A 22,416-nucleotide genomic window follows, 5' to 3' on the forward strand; every position below is an offset into this window, starting at 1 on the left:
ATGCTGGGAGCTGAGAGCCCTTGGAAATCAGCAGGTGGTGGAGTAACCTCTTCACCTCCATGCTGTTCCTGTGTTGTTTCTTCAAACTGTTAGAAAAGTGCCTCATTGTTTTGATTTATATACCACCCCATCTCCACCACATCAAAGCACTTTACAGTATAATTATGGAAACAACACCTTTCCCGCCAGTGAGCTGGCTACTCATTTTACAAGGAGACCTGCCACTCAAAAAGGTGCATGAGGGAAACAAGTTCCAACAGAGACTGCCTCCATGTCTTCTCACAATGATTCCAGTTTACAGTGACCCTCCTAGGGTTTTTTAGGTGTAAAATGCTCAAAAGTGGCTTACCAGTCCCTTCTTCTGGTGGCACTCGGGGACTGTGCAGCCTGCTGTGTGCTGCAAAGAGAACATTGGAAAATGGAAGAATTCTGGGAATCATGGTCTAAAAAGCAACAAATCCAGCCACCTCTATGCCAGTCCCCTCCCCAGGAGGCACATAGGGGATTTGAACTTCTGATCTCTCGCTCTGCAGCCAGGAACATCAAGCCACTGAGCTATAGGTCAGTATTATTACTTCCTCATATTGCACATGGTGGCGCTCAGGTTGAGAGAGAGCAGCTTCCCTTATGTCAGCTAGTCAATTCTTGGCAGCGATGAGATTTGAACCAGATTTATGCTTCATTGCCACTTTACCATCTCTCTTTTAAAGACAGAAAGCCAGGACGAACTTCCCATTCTGTGTAAGCTATAGTGGAGTGTATTTTGAGGGCTTTGTTTGGAAAAAAAATACCTTTGCTTTTTTGGATAGGAAAGGTATGTGCTCTAAAATAGGTCAGTGACTCAGTCTAATTTTAAAAAAAGGCTTTTAAGGACAAATCTGCAGGAACGTTGCTGGGCAAAATGAGTTTCCATTACAATGTACATGGGAGTGAGTGTGTGTTTATCCTTTCAAGATACTTTGGCTTGCATAGTGATTTTAGCTGCTCATTACCTAGTATACGGGGGTGAAGACACTGGCTTGGTGTTGCCTGATGCAAAAGACAGACTTCTTACTTAAAAATCCACCTGAGACTGACTAAGGTGGAAATTATTCCCACTTCAAATAACAAACTTCTGTGAAGACTTAGCTGCAAGCATTGTTAAGCAACACCTGTTCTTGTGACTGTAGCTACAAAGGATTTAAAAAATAGAGAAGGATAACAAAGCTTGGTTGAAATACAATTCCTATTTCTTCCTAATACTTCAGATCAAGAGCATCATAGGCTTAAAGTCCCTGTCATCCAAGTTATCACATATATTTACATTTCCTTAAAAAAGAAAATTAAAGGGGAAGGATAGTTTTGAAGTCTCTGAGCTGTGCCTTTTTTGTTCCGATATCTATTAAACCTTTAACAAAGCCTTACAAATTGATCTACAGCTAGAATGAACCCACAAAAATCATTGGAAGCCCTTCTGTCCATGTACTGTATTAGACATGTTCTTCCAACAGACTTCACTGCATCCTTTCTGTATCATGGAATAAGCTGTTTTTAAATTCCCAGATACACTAGTTCCTGTATGTGATCTGACCACTGGGCACCTGTCTTTTCCCCCCTCCCCCTTCTACTCTGCAGGAAGCTCTCCCTACATTTTATTTGTTCTAAAGCAAATGCCGAATTTATGTTAATCAAAGAGTTTTGGTTTTTTAAAATCAATGAAGAAAGCTGCTCTGGGCAAGATAATGTAGGTGGGCTTGTGACATCGCAGGCAGCAACTGATCAGTCCTGTTCACAGCTTGCTTGTGAGGAACTGTGAGAACAAATTTTCACCTGAACTTGTTGGGCAGATAATTGAATTTTCTGTAACAAGCAATGACTTTCCCTGGTATGGTGCCCTCCAGATGTTTAGGCCTACAGCTCTTATAATTTCTCTCCACTGGGGCAATTGGTAGTTTCTGTCCAAAACATGTACAGACTGCTACATCAGAGAAGGCAAGTATACAGTTTGGTGCATGCTTTTCCATTCTTTTTCGGTGACAGGCAAATTGAACTGGCATGCAGCTAATTGCCCTAGCTAGGGTCTGCAGCCTCACATAATTAACAGCTTTACAGTTCCATCCCTGTGTTAACAAACCGTTGTCACTTTGTAATCTCTATCCTGACCAGTCATGAATTCTAAGACCATGCGATGTGTATGAACATAAGAAGACACAGTATTTGCAGTTGTGTCTGAAGAAGTAGATCTTGATCCATAAAAGCTCACACTGAAATAAATTTGTTAATCTTTAAAGTGCCATAATAGTTTATCTCTTCCCCCCCCCCCCCGGTTTCTTATCTTTCCCCTTCCATTTTGCAAGCACTTTTTCATTCTGTCTCTTTCAGTATAATTCTGGGTGACCCTTTAAGCACTATTGCCCTTTTTACAGACTCAAAGAGAACCATCAGGTCAGTTTCAGGTGAAAAACCCTTCTCTACCTAATTGCCTGGCAAGATTACTGAAAGTTCAGGTGCTACAATGCTTTTCATTCATGCTATAATAGATTAATATTCTTTTGAATAGGGAAAAACAGTCACATCATACACCATGCCATGGTCAAGAAAAGGACTGGCTCTGCCATTAGATACTTTTGAGGCACATGGATCAAGCAGCAGGTGTGGGTTGTCCTGTAAGGGCAGCATGTTAGCTCTTTGTTATTGTTGCATTTCTAATGCTGTGAAGGCACATAAATGCTTGTGGTGTTTTCTGATACATACGCACAAATAATTTGACTGGCTTTGGATACTCACCTGCATTATGGGTGCACCATTAGCTGCTCTGCTTTGAGCAGGTGAATGTCTTGGTAAACAATATGTGTTAAATTATAAACTGCAAGTTGAACGCCAACTTTTTATTTCTTCCACCCCCTGGCAGGCTTATCTGATCAGCTGTGTATGGAATTGTTATCGATACATTAATAACAGAAACAACTCTGATGTCCTGGTCTACATTACCACTAATGATACAGCGGTAAGTATGTTGTAATTGTATGGTGTTCTGCATGCTCCCAGGCTTAAATGGGAGGACCTGGTTCCCAGTGCTGTGAAATTGTTCATGCTGAATATCCTTTGTGTGCCACTGATTTAAAGAAAGCATCTGCTGACCTGGCATTGACTCTTCCAGCATATGTGAGCATAATGGGCAAGTAGGAGTGCTCCCATTCAAATTACAGGTAAGAAGTACTGTATAGGTTCATCTGACAAGATGTTGACAAAAAGGAATTTTGGCCAATTCCAGTAAAACTCTTATGCAAAGCTTCAAATAAACAAGTTCTAATGTGTTTTCCTTAGCCATTAATATTTTCCCTTAAAAGTAGTTTGTTTTGTTTGTTCGTTTGTTTTATACATCACTTCATTAGTGTGGTAAAATCTTTATTCCTATCAAAGCGCTGCATAATTTTAAATTATGGACATGTATGAAATATAACCCCTTCTTCATGGATTGCTGCCTTGTCGTGGCGAAGGGGCTTGAGTAACTCAGAGAAACTATGGGCTATGCCGTGCAGGGACACCCAAGACGGACAGGACATAGTGGAGAGTTCCGACTAAACGCAATCCACCTGGAGTAGGAAATGGCAAGCCACTCCAGTATCTTTGCCAAGAACGCCCCATGATCAGAAACAAAAGGCTAAAAGATATGACGCTGGAAGATGGGACCCTCAGGTCGGAAGGCGTCCAACATGCTACTGAGGAAGAGCGGAGGACAAGTACAAGTAGCTCCAGAGCTAATGAAGTGGTTGGGCCAAAGCCGAAAGGACGCTCAGCTGTGGACGTGCCTGGAAGTGAAAGGAAAATCCAATGCTGCAAAGAAAAATACTGCATAGGAACCTGGAATGTAAGATCTATGAACATTGGGAAGCTGGAGGTGGTCAAACAGGAGATGGCAAGAATAAACATCGACATCCTGGGCATCAGTGAACTAAAATGGACAGGAATGGGAGAATTCAGCTCAGATGATTATCATATCTACTATTGTGGACAAGAATCCCGTAGAAGGAATGGAGTAGCCCTCATAGTCAACAAAAGAGTGGGAAAAGCTGTAATGGGATACAATCTCAAAAATGATAGAATGATGTCAATACGAATCCAAGGCAGACCATTCAACATCACAATAATCCAAGTTTATGCACCAACCAGCATTGCTGAGGAGACTGAAATCGAACAATTCTATGAAGATTTACAACACCTTCTAGAACTGACACCAAAGAAAGATGTTCTTCTCATTCTAGGGGACTGGAATGCTAAAGTAGGGAGCCAAGAGATAAAAGGAACAACAGGGAAGTTTGGCCTTGGAGTTCAGAACGAAGCAGGACAAAGGCTAATAGAGTTTTGTCAAGAGAATAAGCTGGTCATCACAAACACTCTTTTCCAACAACACAAGAGGCGACTCTATACATGGAAATCACCAGATGGGCAATATCGAAATCAGATTGATTATATTCTCTGCAGCCAAAGATGGAGAAGCTCTATACAGTCAGCAAAAACAAGACCTGGAGCTGACTGCGGTTCTGATCATCAGCTTCTCATAGCAAAATTCAAGCTTAGACTGAAGAGATTAGGAAAAACCACTGGGCCACTCAGGTATAATCTAAACCAAATCCCTTATGAATACACAGTGGAAGTAAAGAACAGATTTAAGGAACTAGATTTGGTGGACAGAGTGCCTGAAGAACTTTGGATAGAGGCTCGTAACATTGTCCAGGAGGCAGCAACGAAAACCATCCCAAAGAAAAGGAAATGCAAGAAAGCAAAGTGGCTGTCCAACGAGGCCTTAGAAATAGCAGAGAGGAGAAGGGAAGCAAAATGCAAGGGAGATAGGGAAAGTTACAGAAACTTGAATTCAGACTTCCAAAGAATAGCAAGGAGAGACAAGAGGACCTTCTTAAATGAACAATGCAAAGAAATAGAGGAAGATAACAGAAAAGGAAAGACCAGAGATCTGTTCAGGAAAATTGGACATATTAGAGGAACATTTTGCGCAAAGATGAACATGATAAAAGACAAAAATGGGAGAGACCTAACAGAAGCAGAAGACGTCAAGAAGAGGTGGCAAGAATACACAGAGGAATTATATCAGAAAGATGTGGATATCCCGGACAACCCAGACAACGTAGTTGCTGACCTTGAGCCAGACATCCTGGAGAGCGAAGTCAAGTGGGCCTTAGAAAGCCTGGCTAACAACAAGGCCAGTGGAGGTGATGGCATTCCAGTTGAACTATTTAAAATCTTGAAAGATGATGCTGTTAAGGTGCTACATTCAATATGCCAGCAAGTTTGGAAAACTCAACAGTGGCCAGAGGATTGGAAAAGATCAGTCTACATCCCAATCCCAAAGAAAGGCAGTGCCAAAGAATGCTCCAACTACCGTACAATTGCACTCATTTCGCACGCTAGTAAGGTTATGCTCAAAATCCTACAAGGTAGGCTTCAGCAGTATGTGGACCGAGAACTCCCAGAAGTACAAGCTGGATTCCGAAGAGGCAGAGGAACTCGAGACCAAATTGCTAACTTGCGCTGGATTATGGAGAAAGCCAGAGAGTTCCAGAAAAATATCTACTTCTGCTTCATTGACTATGCGAAAGCCTTTGACTGTGTGGACCACAGCAAACTATGGCAAGTTCTTAAAGAAATGGGAGTGCCTGACCACTTTATCTGTCTCCTGAGAAACCTATATGTGGGACAGGAAGCAACAGTTAGAACTGGTCATGGAACAACTGAGTGGTTCAAAATTGGGAAAGGAGTACGGCAAGGCTGTATATTGTCCCCCAGCTTATTTAACTTATATGCAGAATACATCATGCGGAAGGCTGGACTGGAAGAAACCCAAGCCGGAATTAAGATTGCCGGAAGAAATATCAACAACCTCCGATATGCAGATGATACCACTCTGATGGCAGAAAGTGAGGAGGAATTAAAGAACCTTGTAATGAGAGTGAAAGAGGAGAGTGCAAAAAACGGTCTGAAACTCAACATCAAAAAAACTAAGATCATGGCCACTGGTCCCATCACCTCCTGGGAAATAGAAGGGGAAGATATGGAGGCAGTGTCAAATTTTATCTTCCTGGGCTCCATGATCACTGCAGATGGAGACAGCAGCCCTGAAATTAAAAGGCGCCTTCTTCTTGGGAGGAAAGCGATGACAAATCTGGACAGCATCTTGAAAAGCAGAGACATCACCTTGCCAACAAAAGTCCGAATAGTCAAAGCTATGGTTTTTCCTGTCGTGATGTATGGAAGTGAGAGCGGGGCCATAAAGAAGGCAGACCGCCGAAGAATTGATGCCTTTGAATTGTGGTGCTGGAGGAGGCTCTTGAGAATCCCCTGGACTGCAAGGAGAACAAACCTATCAGTTCTAAAGGAAATCAACCCTGAGTGCTCACTGGAAGGACAGATCCTGAAGCTGAGGCTCCAGTACTTTGGCCATCTAATGAGAAGAAAAGACTCCCTGGAAAAGACCCTGATGTTGGGAAAGTGTGATGGCAAGAGGAGAAGGGGACGACCGAGGATGAGATGGCTGGACAGTGTCTGCGAAGCAACCAACATGAACCTGACACAACTCCGGGAGGCAGTAGAAGACAGGAGGGCCTGGCGTGCTCTGGTCCATGGGGTCACGAAGAGTCGGACACGACTAAACGACTAAACACACACACATGAAATATAAAGTTCAAACAAATTTAAAGTGTTAAATTCTGTTTTTGACCAGAGGAGGGCTAGTCCAATAGTTGATCTCAGCCATTTATTCAATCTTCTTCAGTACATATGGTGGAGCATAAACTGCATGCATATAAATGCTTCATTGCTTGAATTTCTCCACATACACAGAAACTTTGTCCTGTATCCAAGTTTAAATGGAATGTTGTACCTTCCTGCTTTGAATGTGTTTTGGTGCTGTTTTTATCTTTTTTTAGTATTTAGATTCTCACCGTTGTTACCTTTTATATCTTCTTTTAATAATGTAAGCTGCCTTGGGTCCTTTTAAAGAGAAAGGCAGGATAAATATGTTTTAAATAAATAAATAATTATCCTCCTGCCACCACAAAATCAACAAATTTATCTTACTTTGTTGGTCCTTGTTTTCTGTTGAAGTCAGCAGAAGCAGAGAGGGACTGAGAGAGAGAGAGAGAATCGATTGGGGAGCATACCTGAGCTTGGAAGTAATGTGTTAGATTTAACAGATTAAGTTCATTACATTTGTGGTGATAGGAGGACCACAAATGCCAACTGGTGCATCTTTAAAAAGGGTTTTCAATACTAACATTTTAAACATTTAAACACCAAAACATTTTTTAAAAATTTGATGCATTCCTCCTGTTAAATTCAAAGTAATGACTTTGACAGGTTAATTTTAATTCATTACTAGAGCTGTAACTAGCTAATTTTGTGCATGAGGTATGAATATCAAATGCTCCCCATATATTTTCATGGGTTAATACATAAAAAACAAGAAACAGGAATAATAACTCAACATTTATTTTAGTCATAAGATCTGGGTGCCCAATCAACTAATGTACATACTATTTTAAAAAAACACATACAGGAAAATCTTACATTTTCCCCATCATTTTACATACTTGCAACTATTCACTCCTAGAAAATGATAAATTTGTAATATTCTAAATATTCCCCCTGCCCTCCCATGTCTGAGCAGGGATTTGAACCCACATCTTCTGAGTCCTAGTCGGTTACCCACTGTACGGGCTATTTTGCTTGCATTACTAGATACATACCTTGTGTATTTCTCATGCACCACTCAGCTTTGCAACCCAAGTCAACAGCCTCACCTTTGTTATGGCTCTGTGCATTATTGTCAAGCTTTGGATGAGACTGAGAGCAAAGTTCAAAGAGAGGAGAGCAGACACAAAAATTTTTATGAACATGAGAGAGGAATAAAGAGAGGATATAACCACTGACAGTAATAAGGGGAGGGGGAGAGATCCTGTCTAATATATGACATTTTTGGACCATGATTCCCCTCATTTCCCCAGCTAGCTTTGCAACTGACTATTCAGTGATGGTGAACCTTTTTGAGCCTGAGTGCCCAAACTGTAACACAGAATCAACTTATTTATTTCAAAGTGCCAGCACTGCAATTAAAACCCAAATAGTGAGGTTTTAGTTTAAGAAAAACAACTGCTCCTGCACTGCATGGGTTAAATGCTTATTGTTGTTTTTCCTATGGGTGGTATTAACAAAGAAATACTTACCAGTCCTCCATTGGTCACCACCACACCCGTCTGCTGGACCACTGCAGCAACAGAGAGGAGTGCAAAAATCAGAGGATGGAGAAGTATTTCTCGGTGGTGACTTATGGCTCGTGTGCCCACAGAGAAGGCTCTGTGTGCCAGCTGTGGCATGCATGCCATAGGTTCGCCATCACTGGTATGCTGATTGGTGGAATCTGTGTCTTGTTGTCCAAAAACATAACTTCCAAACTCAGAACTCTACCCATGTCAATTCAAAGGATATACCATTGTGTGTAGTTGAGTTTACTCCCAAGTAAGTGAGTATAGGATTTCAGAAATGTCTCCTTTCCTTAAACTATTTCTCCTTTCCTTAAACTATTTCCAAAAAATACTTATTTTAAAGAATCCCAGTTTCTCACTGTTTGTCACTTGAATGCTTAGAAATTGCTGTAATTTTAAACTTCCTTCACTGGCTTATAATTCTACTCATCGTTTTTTATTACTAGCCCTAGCAAATTTTACAACATATGAAAGTCACAAACCTTGCAGGGGATTCACTGTCAGTTTTACACTAAAAGCTCCACAAATTGAGGGAAGAAGTACAGCCAGCATGATACTGCACCTTCATATTTTTGTTTCACCATCCTTACATCTTCTCTATGTACAGGACTTGAATCGTTCATTAGGGAGGTTTGCTTCGTTTTACTCAATAATTAATGAAATGACTTTTCTATCAATATTCCAGTATATGAACTTAACGTTCTCTGTATCATGGGTAAGATGCACATTGCTTAGTATTCTGAGACAGTGCACATGTTTTGGATGTTTGCACTTCTCCATTGTATTTATACCTTTCTTCCTCTCTTTTCATCACACCACGCCACTGGGTTAATAAATCCTGGGTTAGCTAACTGTCATTTCCCATTGTGTTGAAGCCTGTAAACTATAATTATTAAGGTTAGTCCAGGATTAAAGTAGCTTCAGATCATGGTTTCAGAGGCTGGCTGGTTCCCTCTGTGGTAAATAGTTCCAGGTTCATATACTCAGATAAAATGGTGATCAACTAATCCAAGAAGTGTTGAATTATGGTATGCTAAAAGAAGGGAGGGTTAGCAGAAGGGTGGAACATGTAGACAAAAAGTTCATGCCTGACAGCTTCATAAGGCCAAGATATGTGCACCTTTGCTAGGCTACTATGGTTCACTCCAGGGATGATACAAATCACTTAGCTGTTACAGAGAAGGTGGGGGCTGCTGCATTCCAGATGTTACTGAACTACAGTTCGCAGCATCCCTGAACAGAGGGGTTAATGTAAATGAGGGAATGCTGAAATCTGGAGGACCAAAGACTTTCCACCTCTTTTTACAATATCTGCAACAGGCTTCTTTTTTTTTTAACTACTCTTGTAGTAAAGGAGTTCCCGATCCTCCCTGTTTCCTCCTAGTGTCCTTTTCCTCCTAGTGTTCTGGTGTATGACACTGTAAATAACCTGGAGCATTTTGTAATTTCCAGACCCTGTGGCTGTCCAAATTCCAACGTATTAGAGGGATTTACCCTATTTCCCCGAAAATAAGACACATAAGGGCTTATTTTCAGGGGATGTTTTATTTTTTCATGTACTGTACAACAATCTACATTTATTCAAATACAGTCATGTCATCTTCTTCTGATTGCTGCAGAGTGGTGGAGGGCGGGGTTTCACATAACTGGGGCTTATTTTTGGGGTACAGCTTATATTACGAGCATCCTGAAAAATCATACTAGGGCTTATTTTCAGGTTAGGTCTTATTTTGGGGAAAACAGGGTGGGTCTGCAGATTTCCCTCCACAAAATCTGCTCTAAATGATACCCGATAGTCTTGTTTCTTCGGTGTACTTTTTAAATGAATCCCAGGTGATTTTACTACAGCACGGTATATATTATGTGTGACCTTGTCTGCTAAATGTCTGCCATTTGCCTAAATTGAACCCTTTTATTTTCTTAAAAAAATAAGAGACCTTGTATAACTGGGCTACCATATAGATGCAGACACAGCAACTGTAGAAATCTGTTCTTCTGAATGCTTTGGCAGCAGAGTGAACAGCAAAGCTATAAATTATCTCAGGGCGGTCCAGCTTCCATCTGTAATCACTCTAGGAGATTTCTAATGGGAATGCTCGTGGATAAACATTTAGGTTGCTTCCTGCTAAGATGAGGAAGGAGGCACAATGAAATCTGCTTCTTGACAGATTGTACTACATGAAGGAACATTAAGCTGCCTGCAACGGGTGTGTTTCATATAAAATCCCTAAACCATATTCAAATGTGTTATGATGCACCGGATAGGAACAACAACAAAAGAGGTTAATTCAGGGTACAGTCCTCCAAATATGGGTAGCATGAGAAGTGAAAGGTCTGGGGAACTTGAATATTTATAGATCTGTTATGGGGTGAGTGCTTGCTGTTCTCAGAGACCAAGTATTTCCCAGGGGGTCTCCGGTGTGCACAAAGTGTAGAAAGGTTTGTATTCGTGAAGGCTTTCATGGCCGGGATCTAATGGTTGTTGTGGGTTTTTCAGGCTCTTTGGCCATGTTCTGAAGGTTGTTCTTCCTAACGTTTCGCCAGTCTCTGTGGCCATTTCGCCAGTCTCTGTGGCCGGCATCTTCAGAGGACAGCACTCTGTGCTCTGCTGTAGTTGGCTTGGGAGTGCAGTATTTATGGCTGTGAGATAGGCTTTTGTCTTTTTCTGTAGATGGGTGATTAGTGTGTCTTGTTTGTAGTTGTTTTTCTTTTGTTGTTTGTTTTCACTTTTTGGACTTTAGCAGCTCCCAGAATCAACAAAGCTGCTTTTCCAAGCTCTCCTTAGGGGGCATTTTTCCCATTGTAACAATGTTTACATAATATGTAGGTGTTCTGCAGGATATTTGTAGAAAAGGGATCCGTTTTCATCTAACAAAAGGAGGTAATTGTTACTGAGCTACTGGTACATCTAGGCTGTCTGTTCTAAGTTGCAGTGGCTCTCTGAAAGCCTTTTTCCATCCCCACAAGAACTGTTCTACATTTGAGTTATCGTTAGTATAGTTTTGAAGCATGGAACCTTTCTGTTACAATTGATTTGATTTGTTTGTAAAAAGTGAAAGTAAGAACTCCCTTTGCAAACCATCCAGTTATCAGCCATTAAATCTGATTTACATCCTTCCACCTCTGAACTTTTAAATTTAGGAGAAACACAGTAAAAATACAATCAGTCAATCAAATCAATCAATCAATTTTAATAAAGCCACCTTGGGTTGTTTTTAAGAAGAAAGGTGGGACAAAAATATTTTAAATAAAATAAAATATAAACAAACAAATATTCCAGTATAACAAATGTAGTTCTAAATTAGGGTAGGTGGCTCCAACTGCTCCAGGGTCCAATTCTATTCTACCATGCACTACCAAAGGAGGAAGAACCAAAAAGAAAAATATATATAGCAGAGATCCTAGGGCCTGATTTGGACTCCTGGGGGCCACAGACAAGCTGCACTTTGCCCAGTCTCATGTGAAATAGGCAAGTGGGGAGTATATGTTGATTTTTATCCCCATGCTGATTTCAATTGCTCATTCCTTTCACCTTTGTACTAATTAGTTGATTGGACAGTATGCAGGAGTAGATGTAGGAGCAAATTTTCCCTGGCAAAAGACTGGAGATAATGATGTTCCTGGCTTCCTTCCCTGTGTCTCATACTTCACTGCTCAGGAGGCAGAAATTATATCAGCGTGGATTAATCTTTTGGTGCCTCTGGGTGGTCTTTAATAAGTGTGCATGTAGTCAAAGGTCATGTTATGTCAGAACGTGGGTGGGGAAAACCTAAGTCAAGTAGGTGGTCAGCTAAATGACCTTGCCTCTCATTTTCCACCTAAACCGGCTGTTTGTTTTGTTACAATACTTGACTGAAGATTGCCTAGGTTTGCTATTGTTACTAATAGCTATTCACAGCTGTGCTGGTGTGGAAGGAATGTTTCCCAAGGCAACACAGCTAGAGGACTGAGAAGCAAATGTCTGATAAATTAAAAATCAGAATCTAGTAAACCAAGTCTGCCATGAAGCTATGGACAATTCAGTTCTAGAACTGTGCTATTTGTTGGAATACATTTTGAGCATCTCCATGTATAATTGACAGCCTCGTGCTGTAGACCAGTCTTCCCAAACTTGGGTAATGCAGTTGTTACTGGACTGCAATTCCCAGAAACTCCAGCCAGTAGTGAAGACTTCTGGGAGTTGCAGTCCAGGAACACCTGTGTTACCCAAGGTTGGGAACCATTGCTGTAGAGAACCTTTCAGTACCATAATATAAGTATTAACTGTCCATAACTGCTCATACTGACTGCAGATGATACATGTTTTTCTTCACATCTTTCCAAATTATTGCAAGTGTTCTGTCATTACTTGTTTGTGAAATGAAAAGGACGTGTGCAGTTCTCTTGAGGTTAAATAATTTTGTTAAAAAGAATAGGAATCAAATTAAGATGAAGATGCATGCTGATAAACCACATATACCTGAATAACTGCAGGGTCTTGTGACATTCTCTGTGCTAGAAATTATATTCCTGCATGTTAGTAAACCCCATTGCAGGAGACAGTACTTCCTAACTAGCATTTTTGGGAATTATTTAAAGATCAGTGGTACTGTGGACTACTCCACAGTATTTCAATACAGTGGTGCCTCACATTATGACGTTAATTCGTTCCAGTGAAATCGCTGTAGAACGAAAACGTCATGCAAAATTAAAAAGCCCATAGAAACGCATTAAAACCCGATTAATGCGTTCCTAGGGGCTTGAAATTCACCGTCCAGCGAAGATCCTCCATAGTGTGGCCATTTTCGCTGCCTGTGCAGTGAGGAATCTGTCCCAGAAAAGAGCGGGGAGCCATGTATTTTACTCAGCGGCCATTTTGAAACCACCGATCAGCTGGCCGAAAATCATCGCTTTGTGAGAATTGGTTCCCGAAGCAGGGAACCGATCATCGCAAAGCGAAATTCCCCTGTAGGAAACATTGTTTTGCGATTGCAAAACCTTCAACGTAAAACGATTTTGTCGTAAAACGGAGCGCTTGTAATGCGAGGCACCACTGTACCATAATTGTTATCAAAAGTTGCTGTATGCAATACAGATGAAGGCTACCCAATCTGGAGTAGTCTAAACTTTCTTTTTACTCCTTTTCAGGTGCTGTTACCACCATATGATGATCCTGCAAATGGCGCTGCGAAGGATCCCCCGCCACCATATGTGTCTGCATAAACATTGTGTGCGGATCTACCTAAAGAATGAATAGCTTTACTTCTCAGAACAACTGAGCAATAGATAATTTCATTTTCCAAATGGAAGTGTAATCTCCCAGATTTATTTACCCCTGTTTTACTTTCCATAGAGATTTTTGAAACCATATGCTGTTCACCTAAAACAATACTGATCTGACATCAGAACCATCTTGATTTATTTAGGGATATCGTAGTCACGTTGTGGGTTTGCTTTTTCATGTCTTCCCTTGGAAACCTAGAAGATCTGTAGTTTATACTCCAATCAAATGTGGAGGGTCAGTTTTTAAAAATCTTTTGAGTTTGCAGTTTATTAGAAGCAGAGTCCTTCATACCTCATGATGGGTTGGATTTAGTCTTGCCTTCTCCAAACAGAAAGGGTCTCTCTATTCAGGAAAAAGACTTAACAGGATTCTAGAAGAAGCTTCTTGCAGGGGAAACCATTTTGCCAGTTCCTTTTATCAGAGGATAGGTAAGCTGCCTTTTTTTTGTGGGGGAACTGTAGCTCCCCAGATCTCCCAGCTGGTAATAGCAATTATAAAGATAGCTTTTTGGATCTATACCCCCCCCCCCCAAAAAAAGAGTAGCTCTTCAGCCTTTCGTTTCCACCTCCTGCGTTCTCTAGGGTCACATGTTCCAAAGACATCCCACTTCTTCAAAAGCAGATTTTCAAAGGGCTGCAGATGAAAGGAACAATCAGTGAAAACAGCCCTCCAACAGGACAATCCACAGCAAATCTGGATCCAACCCATAGTCTTCACTTTTCTTTTCTTTTCTTTTTTTGTAAGATAAACCCGAATCTATACCATCCAAGGCTGTTGACAGACTTTTAAAAATTACTAAAGGACACCAATAGTGAGCATTTTGGGCTAAGCTATTATTCATCAAGAAACATTTAACCATAGGTGGGAAAATGAAACATTCTTAAAAATGTAGGCTTCAGTAATGGCTGGCCACCCTAAGGTTTAAAAAAATATTATTCTACAGTAGAACTCTGTTAAAAACGTAGATCTCTTTCTTTAAAAAATAATTGAGATTCGACGGAAAAAATACTTTCAATATTGTGCTGATCACAGCATCTAATATGAAAATGATGACTGGTACAGGAAGGAAATATGGAGTAGGAATGCAGTGCATTGAAATTTGGCTTTCCCAAGTGTTTGGAGCCAACTATGCCTTTCCACTCCTATTCTGGGATCAGCCAGCTTGAGTGAATGCTGACCTCTTTGCCTTGCCTTCCTGCTGTGTGCTGCAAGCAGCACCAGCAGCAGAAGATCTGAAGGAGAAGAACATAAGGAGTAGCAGGAGTACTGTATGGATGGTGGAAGATGGGAGAATGGCATTTGCTGGTCTGCCTCAGGCAGCAGGAGATCTAGGGTCAGCATTACCTAGCATCCCCATTGATGCAGCAGCTATTTTCTATACTGGGGGAGTCTTCTTGTTGGCTGCTTAACTTAATAATGTTTTTCAAGGCATAAAATAATTTTTTTTTCATTTTACTTTAAAATAGGTGTGGGTAAGAAGAGACACCCACCCGCTAACACAAATGATAGATCAGTGCTTTTTGCACTCTGGGAGGCCTGCACTGCAATAACATTTGTTTGCTGCTGTTTAAATATATGAAGCAGTCTTGAGAAATATCAGAGAATGTAGAATAGGAAACATGGCAGTCTTATCCTGTGTAGGAGGACACTATATACATCAGAGTGTGTACATAACTAGTTGAAGCCCATCTATCTGAATTTGATTTGCAGCTGCATAATGGCTACTATTCTTCATCTAACAGTCGATAAGTTTCCATCGGTCAGTTTTTTTGTTTCAGCCTGAGGCCAAGTGATTTCTTTTTAAACTGCTTGTTAGGAAGTTCCATCCACATTCACAAACAGACAAGCCTCTTTTAAATCCCTTTGGTTTGGGTGAAAGCTCAACAAAATCTTCAGTCTTTACCCACTGAAATCAATAGTGACTTTAAAAATTCTTAGTTTTATACAGAATGTTGTTCCCAGTGTAATATTAAGATCATGCTATCCATTCTTTCAGTCATTTGATGTGGAAACTGATAAATACCTCTTGTGTATCTGAACTGTGAATGCTTTTCCATTGGATTATGCTTGTAAATATGGTGCTTTGGGGTCCATAAGCTAAGGTTTACAAGAGCTGGAATATGCCCTCTCTTTCAGTTGGATCCTTCAGAACACAAGTTTATATTTGTGTCTGACAGATATCAGTATATTCTGCTGGGTTTTTTAGTGTGAGGATATTATATTACATCTTCTTGTTTACTCTTGAAACCATTGTAGTTAGATTAATTTGTTAGTTACCAGGCCTGTAGTAATAATATTAATGATGATGATGATACTTAGTATTTGTATCTAACTTCATAAATGTTTTACATTCATTGTCAAGGAGTCTCACAATAGCCATGTGAATAGGTTACTATTACCTCTATGTTGCAGTTATGAGGCTGTGGTTGAGAATGGCTTGCCCAGTGGTCACCTAATGATTTAACTGTAAAATCAACATCCAAAGGATTTGCTGTTCAGCATCTTAGAGCCGAACTACATATGATGTTTAGCCAACATTTAAACTAGCCACTTTTCGAGAATAGGGTGTCATGGGCCCCTAACTTAAATTTATCTAAACATGTCTAAATCTGGATCCAGGTCTTTTGTACCTATAGGTGTTGTTTTGGGGTAAGGTGTGGTTGAAAGGCAATTTAAAATTATTAAAATGATTTAATGATTTTAAAAGGTAGGTTTCTGTCTCCCATTCCTTTAAAAACCTTTGCCTCACATGCTTTTTGGATGACTGGTTCAGTCCCTGACATATTACGTTTTTAAAATGATACTAGATACTGGGAGGAGGACTCTTAAATAGACACTGGAGAGCTGCTGCTAGTAGAGCAAACAATACAGAGCTAGAGGGAGAAACATTAGGACTTAATATAAGTTACCTGTTATGTTCACTTTCTAATTTTTTATAGAGCAAGTTGCAGCCTCAGAAGACAGGAATTCCTTAAAAAGATTTACAGCAGCCAGAAGTCAAGGCTGCAATGTCTCATGTAGGCTTTTTCTTTCTCCATGATTGACAGAAGAGATAATACATAGGCAGGCAATTCTCTTGCTTTGTAGGGCCATGAAAATGGCAGAATTCATATTTTCTTGTTAGTTTGGCTTACCCTGAGGCAGGATTTTGATTTTTTTTCTTTTTAAGAATAGCATATAGTAGGCACAATTCACCTCAAGTACTACCCTATAGGCTAGATTTTATTTACAACAAATTGATTTAAATCATGATTTAAATTTTTTAAAAATTGATATTTTTTTAATAATTTAAATTATTAAATCATTAAAAAATTTAAATCATGATTTAAATTTAATTGGATTTTTAAAAATCATTGATTTGTGTTCACCCTGCTACTCTGCTTGTTCTCTGAGCCATGACATAAGGGAACAGAAAATAACTCAATTTCTGTCATGTTGTCTTTCATGTTGACCACAGAAAGCATAGCTTTTCTATATGCCACTTGCTTGGGTTTTGTGTAGGCAAGGGGTACTTGTGTACCAGTTGCTTTTTAGTGACAGTCTTCAATGCAGTGGTGGCACTAACAGAATAAGATGCAGTTGATGCAACTGGTAGAGCACATGGTCTGTAGGTAGCAGGCCTTAAGTTCAGACCCTCGACCTTCGCATCATTTCCCACTTGGATGCTGATGTGCTCTGTTTTGTTTTCTGGGTATTAACAAAATTATGATCACATGGAGAATAAAGTGTCAGCAATAGAAGCAAAATAATTTCTCTCTTTCACATTGGTGACTGAAAGGAGATGTTATGAGCAGGGCACAGGTGTGAGTGCCCACATTCAAGTGAAGACAATTAGGATTCTGTACTTAACATGTTTCATGTTAGTAGCTCAAGTCATTGTTTTACACATAACCTTATCACTGGGTTAAACAAATAGGTTTCTTTTCATTTGCTTGTTTTGCTGGGAAACATGTATTATAGCCACTTCATATTCTGAAATTTTCTTTGCCTGGATTGGATATCCTACTAGCTATTTTTGTGGAACTACTTAATTTTGTGGCTTATTAAAAACATCTATATGAAGATATGTGCTTGTACATATTTCTCATTCAGTTCTTCTGTGTAAACAAAACTCAAATAAAATGGATATTTCCTCTTGCCTGTGTATAGCCCTTCTTTGTGGATCCCATTACTAAGAAAATGTTAAATAATTGTGGAGTGAATGTTATCTTATCAAAGTGCTGTTGTTTCATACTTTTGGACTTTTTCTTATTGCATCCTCCACTAAAAGTGAAGAAGAAAACTTTCTAGAGTCCGTTTTAAAAGTGTTACGTAGTGTTTGAAGGAAGGTGGAGTCTACCCCAACATTCCCTGTTGAGCAGTGACACTTAGTACTCCAGTGACAGAGACTGCCAAACAAACATACAGTACCCAATTTCCACTTACTGTGTACAGATATGAAAGCTGGACATCAAAGAAAGCAACAAGAGATTGGTTGAAATGTAGTGCTTTGCAGATATCCTGGGATGCCCAAAAGACAAACAGGTGGGTCCTAGATCAAATCACACCTTTACTCTCTCTAGAAGTAACACCTATGAAACTGAGTACAGTGGTGCCTCGCTAGACGATGATAATCTGTTCCACTGAAATCGCTGTTTAGCGAAATCATTGTCTAGCGAAAAGCATTTCCCCATTGGAATGCATTGAAACCTGTTTAACGCGTTCCAATGGAGAAGAATCGTTGTCTAGCGAAGATCGACCATAGGAAAGCCGCTTTGCGAACCGCCGATCAGCTGTTTGAATCGCTGTCTTGCGATTGAGGTCCCGAAAACACCTGTTTTACGAGCGCAGAGGGAGCTGTCAAAATCATCTAGCGAAAATCGGTTTGTGAAGCAGGGACCAAACATTGTCCAGCGAAATTCCCCCATAGGGATCACTGTTTTGCGAATCACTATAGCGATCGCAAAAAGTCAATGCCTAGCGAAAAAACTGTAATGCGGATTAACTGCCTAGCGAGGCACCACTGTATTTTTTTACTTTGGACACATGAGAATAGAAAACCCATTGGAAAAGAGAATCATCTTAGGAAAAGTTGAAGGCAACAGGAAAAGGTAAACGCCAATATGACATGGATTAATGCAACCGTGTCCTTGGGTTTCCAAGAGCTGAGCTGAGCTGTTAATGATAGGATATTATGGAGATCAGTCATTCTTAGGGTTGCAATAAGCCGGATGTGACTTTACAACATGTAACAATTTTTTTTAACTACAGGTCCCATGGTCAGTGGGCAGATGTTAACAGGGTTGTAACACAAAACATCTGCGGGCACCAGTTGATGGCATAAACATCTTTGGATTGCAGTCTGCTTTCTCAGATGAAGAAGATTCTAGTCTGACAAAGCTTGTGCCATAACGACTCAGGAAGTCTTTACAACACTACAGTATACATTCTTATTTTTTCTGCAACATGCTAAATACTCTTCTGAAAAGGCCAGCTGCTGTGCTCCATGACAGTCAATCACTTAACTAAGGCTAAAAAACTATACTTATCTGGGGTGGGGGGATAATTCCCTTTGTATTCACTGAGATTTACTTCTGATTAGACATTTAGTCAGTCTCAAAATGGACTTCCAAATCAAGCATATGTACATCTTAAAATATTTTCCAGGGGACAGTAATTTTTGACATTTTTAGATATTTGCATAAATTACTGAGATACAGTTCAAGCATTGGTAGGATACAGAACCCTATTCAGAAGTTCCAGTGACTCTACCAAATGAAGTTATTGTCCTAAACCCCACATTAAATGGTGGCAATGCTGTGACATGAATAAGGATTAAGGAGCTGCTTTTAGAACGCTTTTAACAATTGGACACTTTAATACATGCATACTGACACACTGCTGCATTAAAATCCATGTTAATAGCCTAACAACCAGCTGTTTCAAGTGATTGTCAAGATAAATTGTGTGCTTACAATATTTGGACTTCATAGTACTTATATATTTACTGGCTAAATGACAATCATGTCCTTGTGCTTGGTGATCCAGAATCCTATCCATACTGTATACATGGACACAGAGGGATAAGGTTACAAATTTGGCTTCCACATGTCCAGCTGAATTAAGAAAATGTAAACCTGGCCAATTTTGCAGAAACATTTTGTCTGAAATCCAGGGGTGTCCAGACACATATATCAGAGCCAAAATGTCCTTTGCATGGTGTCAGACACTATTTTAGGACATTTAAGATTAAAAGTTAGATTATTTTCAGTGTAACTGACCGAAAAGCTCACTTCAATTGCAAACACTCTAGCAAGCAATTAAATTCTCTAGTGGGAACCTGTAGTCCTCCAGATCCTTCTACAACTTGGCAACCTCCAGATATTTTATAATTTTAAACCCATCTTCTCCAGCCATTGATCATTTAGATTATGTGAGTTGTAATCTCTCTTTTAAAAAAAACACACAAACTAAAAAGACATTTGTGGAGAATAACTACATTCCTATGGATAGTTATCGGAGTAAGGTCCATTGAATTCTCTGGTTCTCAGACCACACAGTTCAGTTTGTAAAACAAACTTGAGTTTTACAGTGGAACCTCTCACTTTTCTGTTAAAAATGCAAACTATTTTGCAAAATAGTTGCTATTTAATTTCATTGCTATTTAAACATACAGATTGTGGTGCACGAAGCTCAACAAAGGAAAAACAAGTGTCCAGCCTCTCTTTAATTAATCTCCTTTTTTCAACTTCCTCTGTACCTTTGGTCTAGATGGCCGGGATAGAAATCTAATAAATAAGTACAAATATGTCACAATACAAAAATTTAAAAACATAATCAGCACACTCATTTGCCAGATCAACGAGAGTCCACTGATTATTCTGGCACCACTTTGAGAAATGTTCTGGAGCTACCCACTCCCATCCCTTCTACCCCCCCCCCCCCATTCATCAGACAAGAGTTATTTTCTTCTTAGCCTAATACTTCTCATATATGACGGATAAAATGGAATGACTTTAAGAATTTCATGCTGAACCTCTGGATCAAATTGTACATAACTCAGAATGTAAGAGATTATGTAGAAACACACACACCCAATGAAGCAATGTGTTAAATGTATTTGTGGAGGCTTTCACGGCCGGGATCTAATGGTTGTGGGCTTTTCTGGCTCTTTGGCCGTGTTCTGAAGGTTGTTCTTCTTAACGTTTCGCCAGTCTCTGTGGCCGGCATCTTCAGTGCTGTCCTCTGAAGATGCCGGCCACAGAGACTGGCGAAACGTTAGGAAGAACAACCTTCAGAACACGGCCAAAGAGCCAAAAAAAACCCACAACAACCAATGTGTTATAAACTGAGATGCTTGGACAACAGCAGTGGCAAGAAATACCTGCGGCAAAATAGGTATCAACTCAAGAAACACAAGGGGGGAAATAAGTAGGAGTGTTAAGTAATGTGCAATTCAGGGTCATAAAACAAAATCAAGGTTCATCATAAAGCAGATCTGTAACAACTGGTTTTAAATGTTACATATTATAAATTCTAATGACATTGATGATAGCTTTATAGTCAAGTTACTTTTAAATAATGTTTTTAATTTTCAGATGGTTTCCTGAGACTCTAGATTTTGTTGTTCAAATTTGTATTCTAAGTTTTATTTTTAAATTTTAAAGTAGTCTAGTCTGACTCTTTTGGAAGCTGAAGACAATAGATTTATATTAATCATAAAATAAAATCAGATAAATCGCAAGAACAAGGTCTTTGCATTCTTTACTTAAAAACAAAAACAAATGTTTAACATTGCTGTATAGCAATGTATGAGAAAGGTGCAGGAAAAGGGCCATCCCTTTGCCAATGCAGCTTTCAGGTCCCACAACTGTTACTGGGTCTATTGCAGAGATGGAAGCTGTAGATCTCAGAGCATCATACTGGTGCTGCTCATCTAAGGATGTGTTCAGCTTGTCACTATATTCATCCTGTTTAAAACTAGGTTACATAATTCTGCACCACATGTGGGTGGACTGCAACTCACACAATCCCTCGCTATTGGCATCTCTTGGTTAAGGGTGATGGGAACTACAGCCCCCACATCAGGAGAGTTTCACACACACTCATTGTGTTACTGTGGTTATATGCTGTCAAGTTACCTCTGACTTACAGTGACCCTATGAATTAATGATATCCATCCTGTCTTATCATGAATAGTCCTGCTTAGCTCTTGCAGACTCAAAAGTGTATGGGGTTAACATTCAAGAACCAGATGAGAAAGGGGGGGGGGATTCAGAAAACAAAAGGGAACAAAAGCAAAAAGGAAGTGGAAATAATTTACACATGTCTTCTTTGCTTCTTATACCATGTTGGGCTAGATGCCACTTCTTACATGGCAAGTATTCATCTAATAAAAAACTAAGATGGGTTCATTTCATTCTACATTGACAGAAGTGTTTGTCAGATATGAAGCAGTGCATCTTGTACTAGGTGCATAATTTGTTCCGGAAGCTGCATGGACCAAGCCAAAAGTAGTACAAGAGATTGCATTCAGGTTTTCCTCTAATGATGGGCTGTGTCTTTACAGAGTTTTTCGAGTGATTATCACCCATGTTTGGGTGGAATGGGAGTTCATTGGCCTATCACGGTAATGACAAATTTGACAGGGCATCTCCTCAGCAGCTTCATTGGAAAAATACAGATTATAGGCTGAAGAAGTTGGTTACTATGGTCCAGTAGAATCTAGGTTACCTGCCACTGCTGGAAATGCCTTTATGGAAAGCAAAAGCAGAGAAATTTAGAAGATGGAAGAAACCAAAAAAGATTAGAGGAGAACACTATGGGCATTTAAATATCCAGTTAATTGTGGGGGATAGCATGTGTATCTGTGAGCCACTAGTGCTTCAGGAGATAGAGGCAACTGTCAATTGCACT

The 22,416-nt window shown here is 39.8% G+C and overlaps 1 protein-coding gene across 1 annotated transcript in view; it reads left to right on the forward strand.

Annotated features, from left to right (window-relative positions):
• The window catches only part of LAPTM4B (lysosomal protein transmembrane 4 beta), a 56,401-nt gene extending 38,743 nt beyond the window's left edge, over positions 1–17,658 (forward strand). The window contains exons 6-7 of the mRNA XM_020785306.3: positions 2,891–2,986; positions 13,386–17,658. Of these exons, the coding sequence (XP_020640965.1) occupies positions 2,891–2,986; positions 13,386–13,460 (171 nt within the window). The 3' untranslated portion in view covers positions 13,461–17,658. The remainder of the gene's footprint in view (positions 1–2,890; positions 2,987–13,385) is intronic.
• Positions 17,659–22,416: the final 4,758 nt, after the last annotated feature.

The sequence above is a fragment of the Pogona vitticeps genome, chromosome 4 (assembly GCF_051106095.1).
Source record: "Pogona vitticeps strain Pit_001003342236 chromosome 4, PviZW2.1, whole genome shotgun sequence".
NCBI classification, from domain to species: Eukaryota; Metazoa; Chordata; class Lepidosauria; order Squamata; family Agamidae; genus Pogona; species Pogona vitticeps.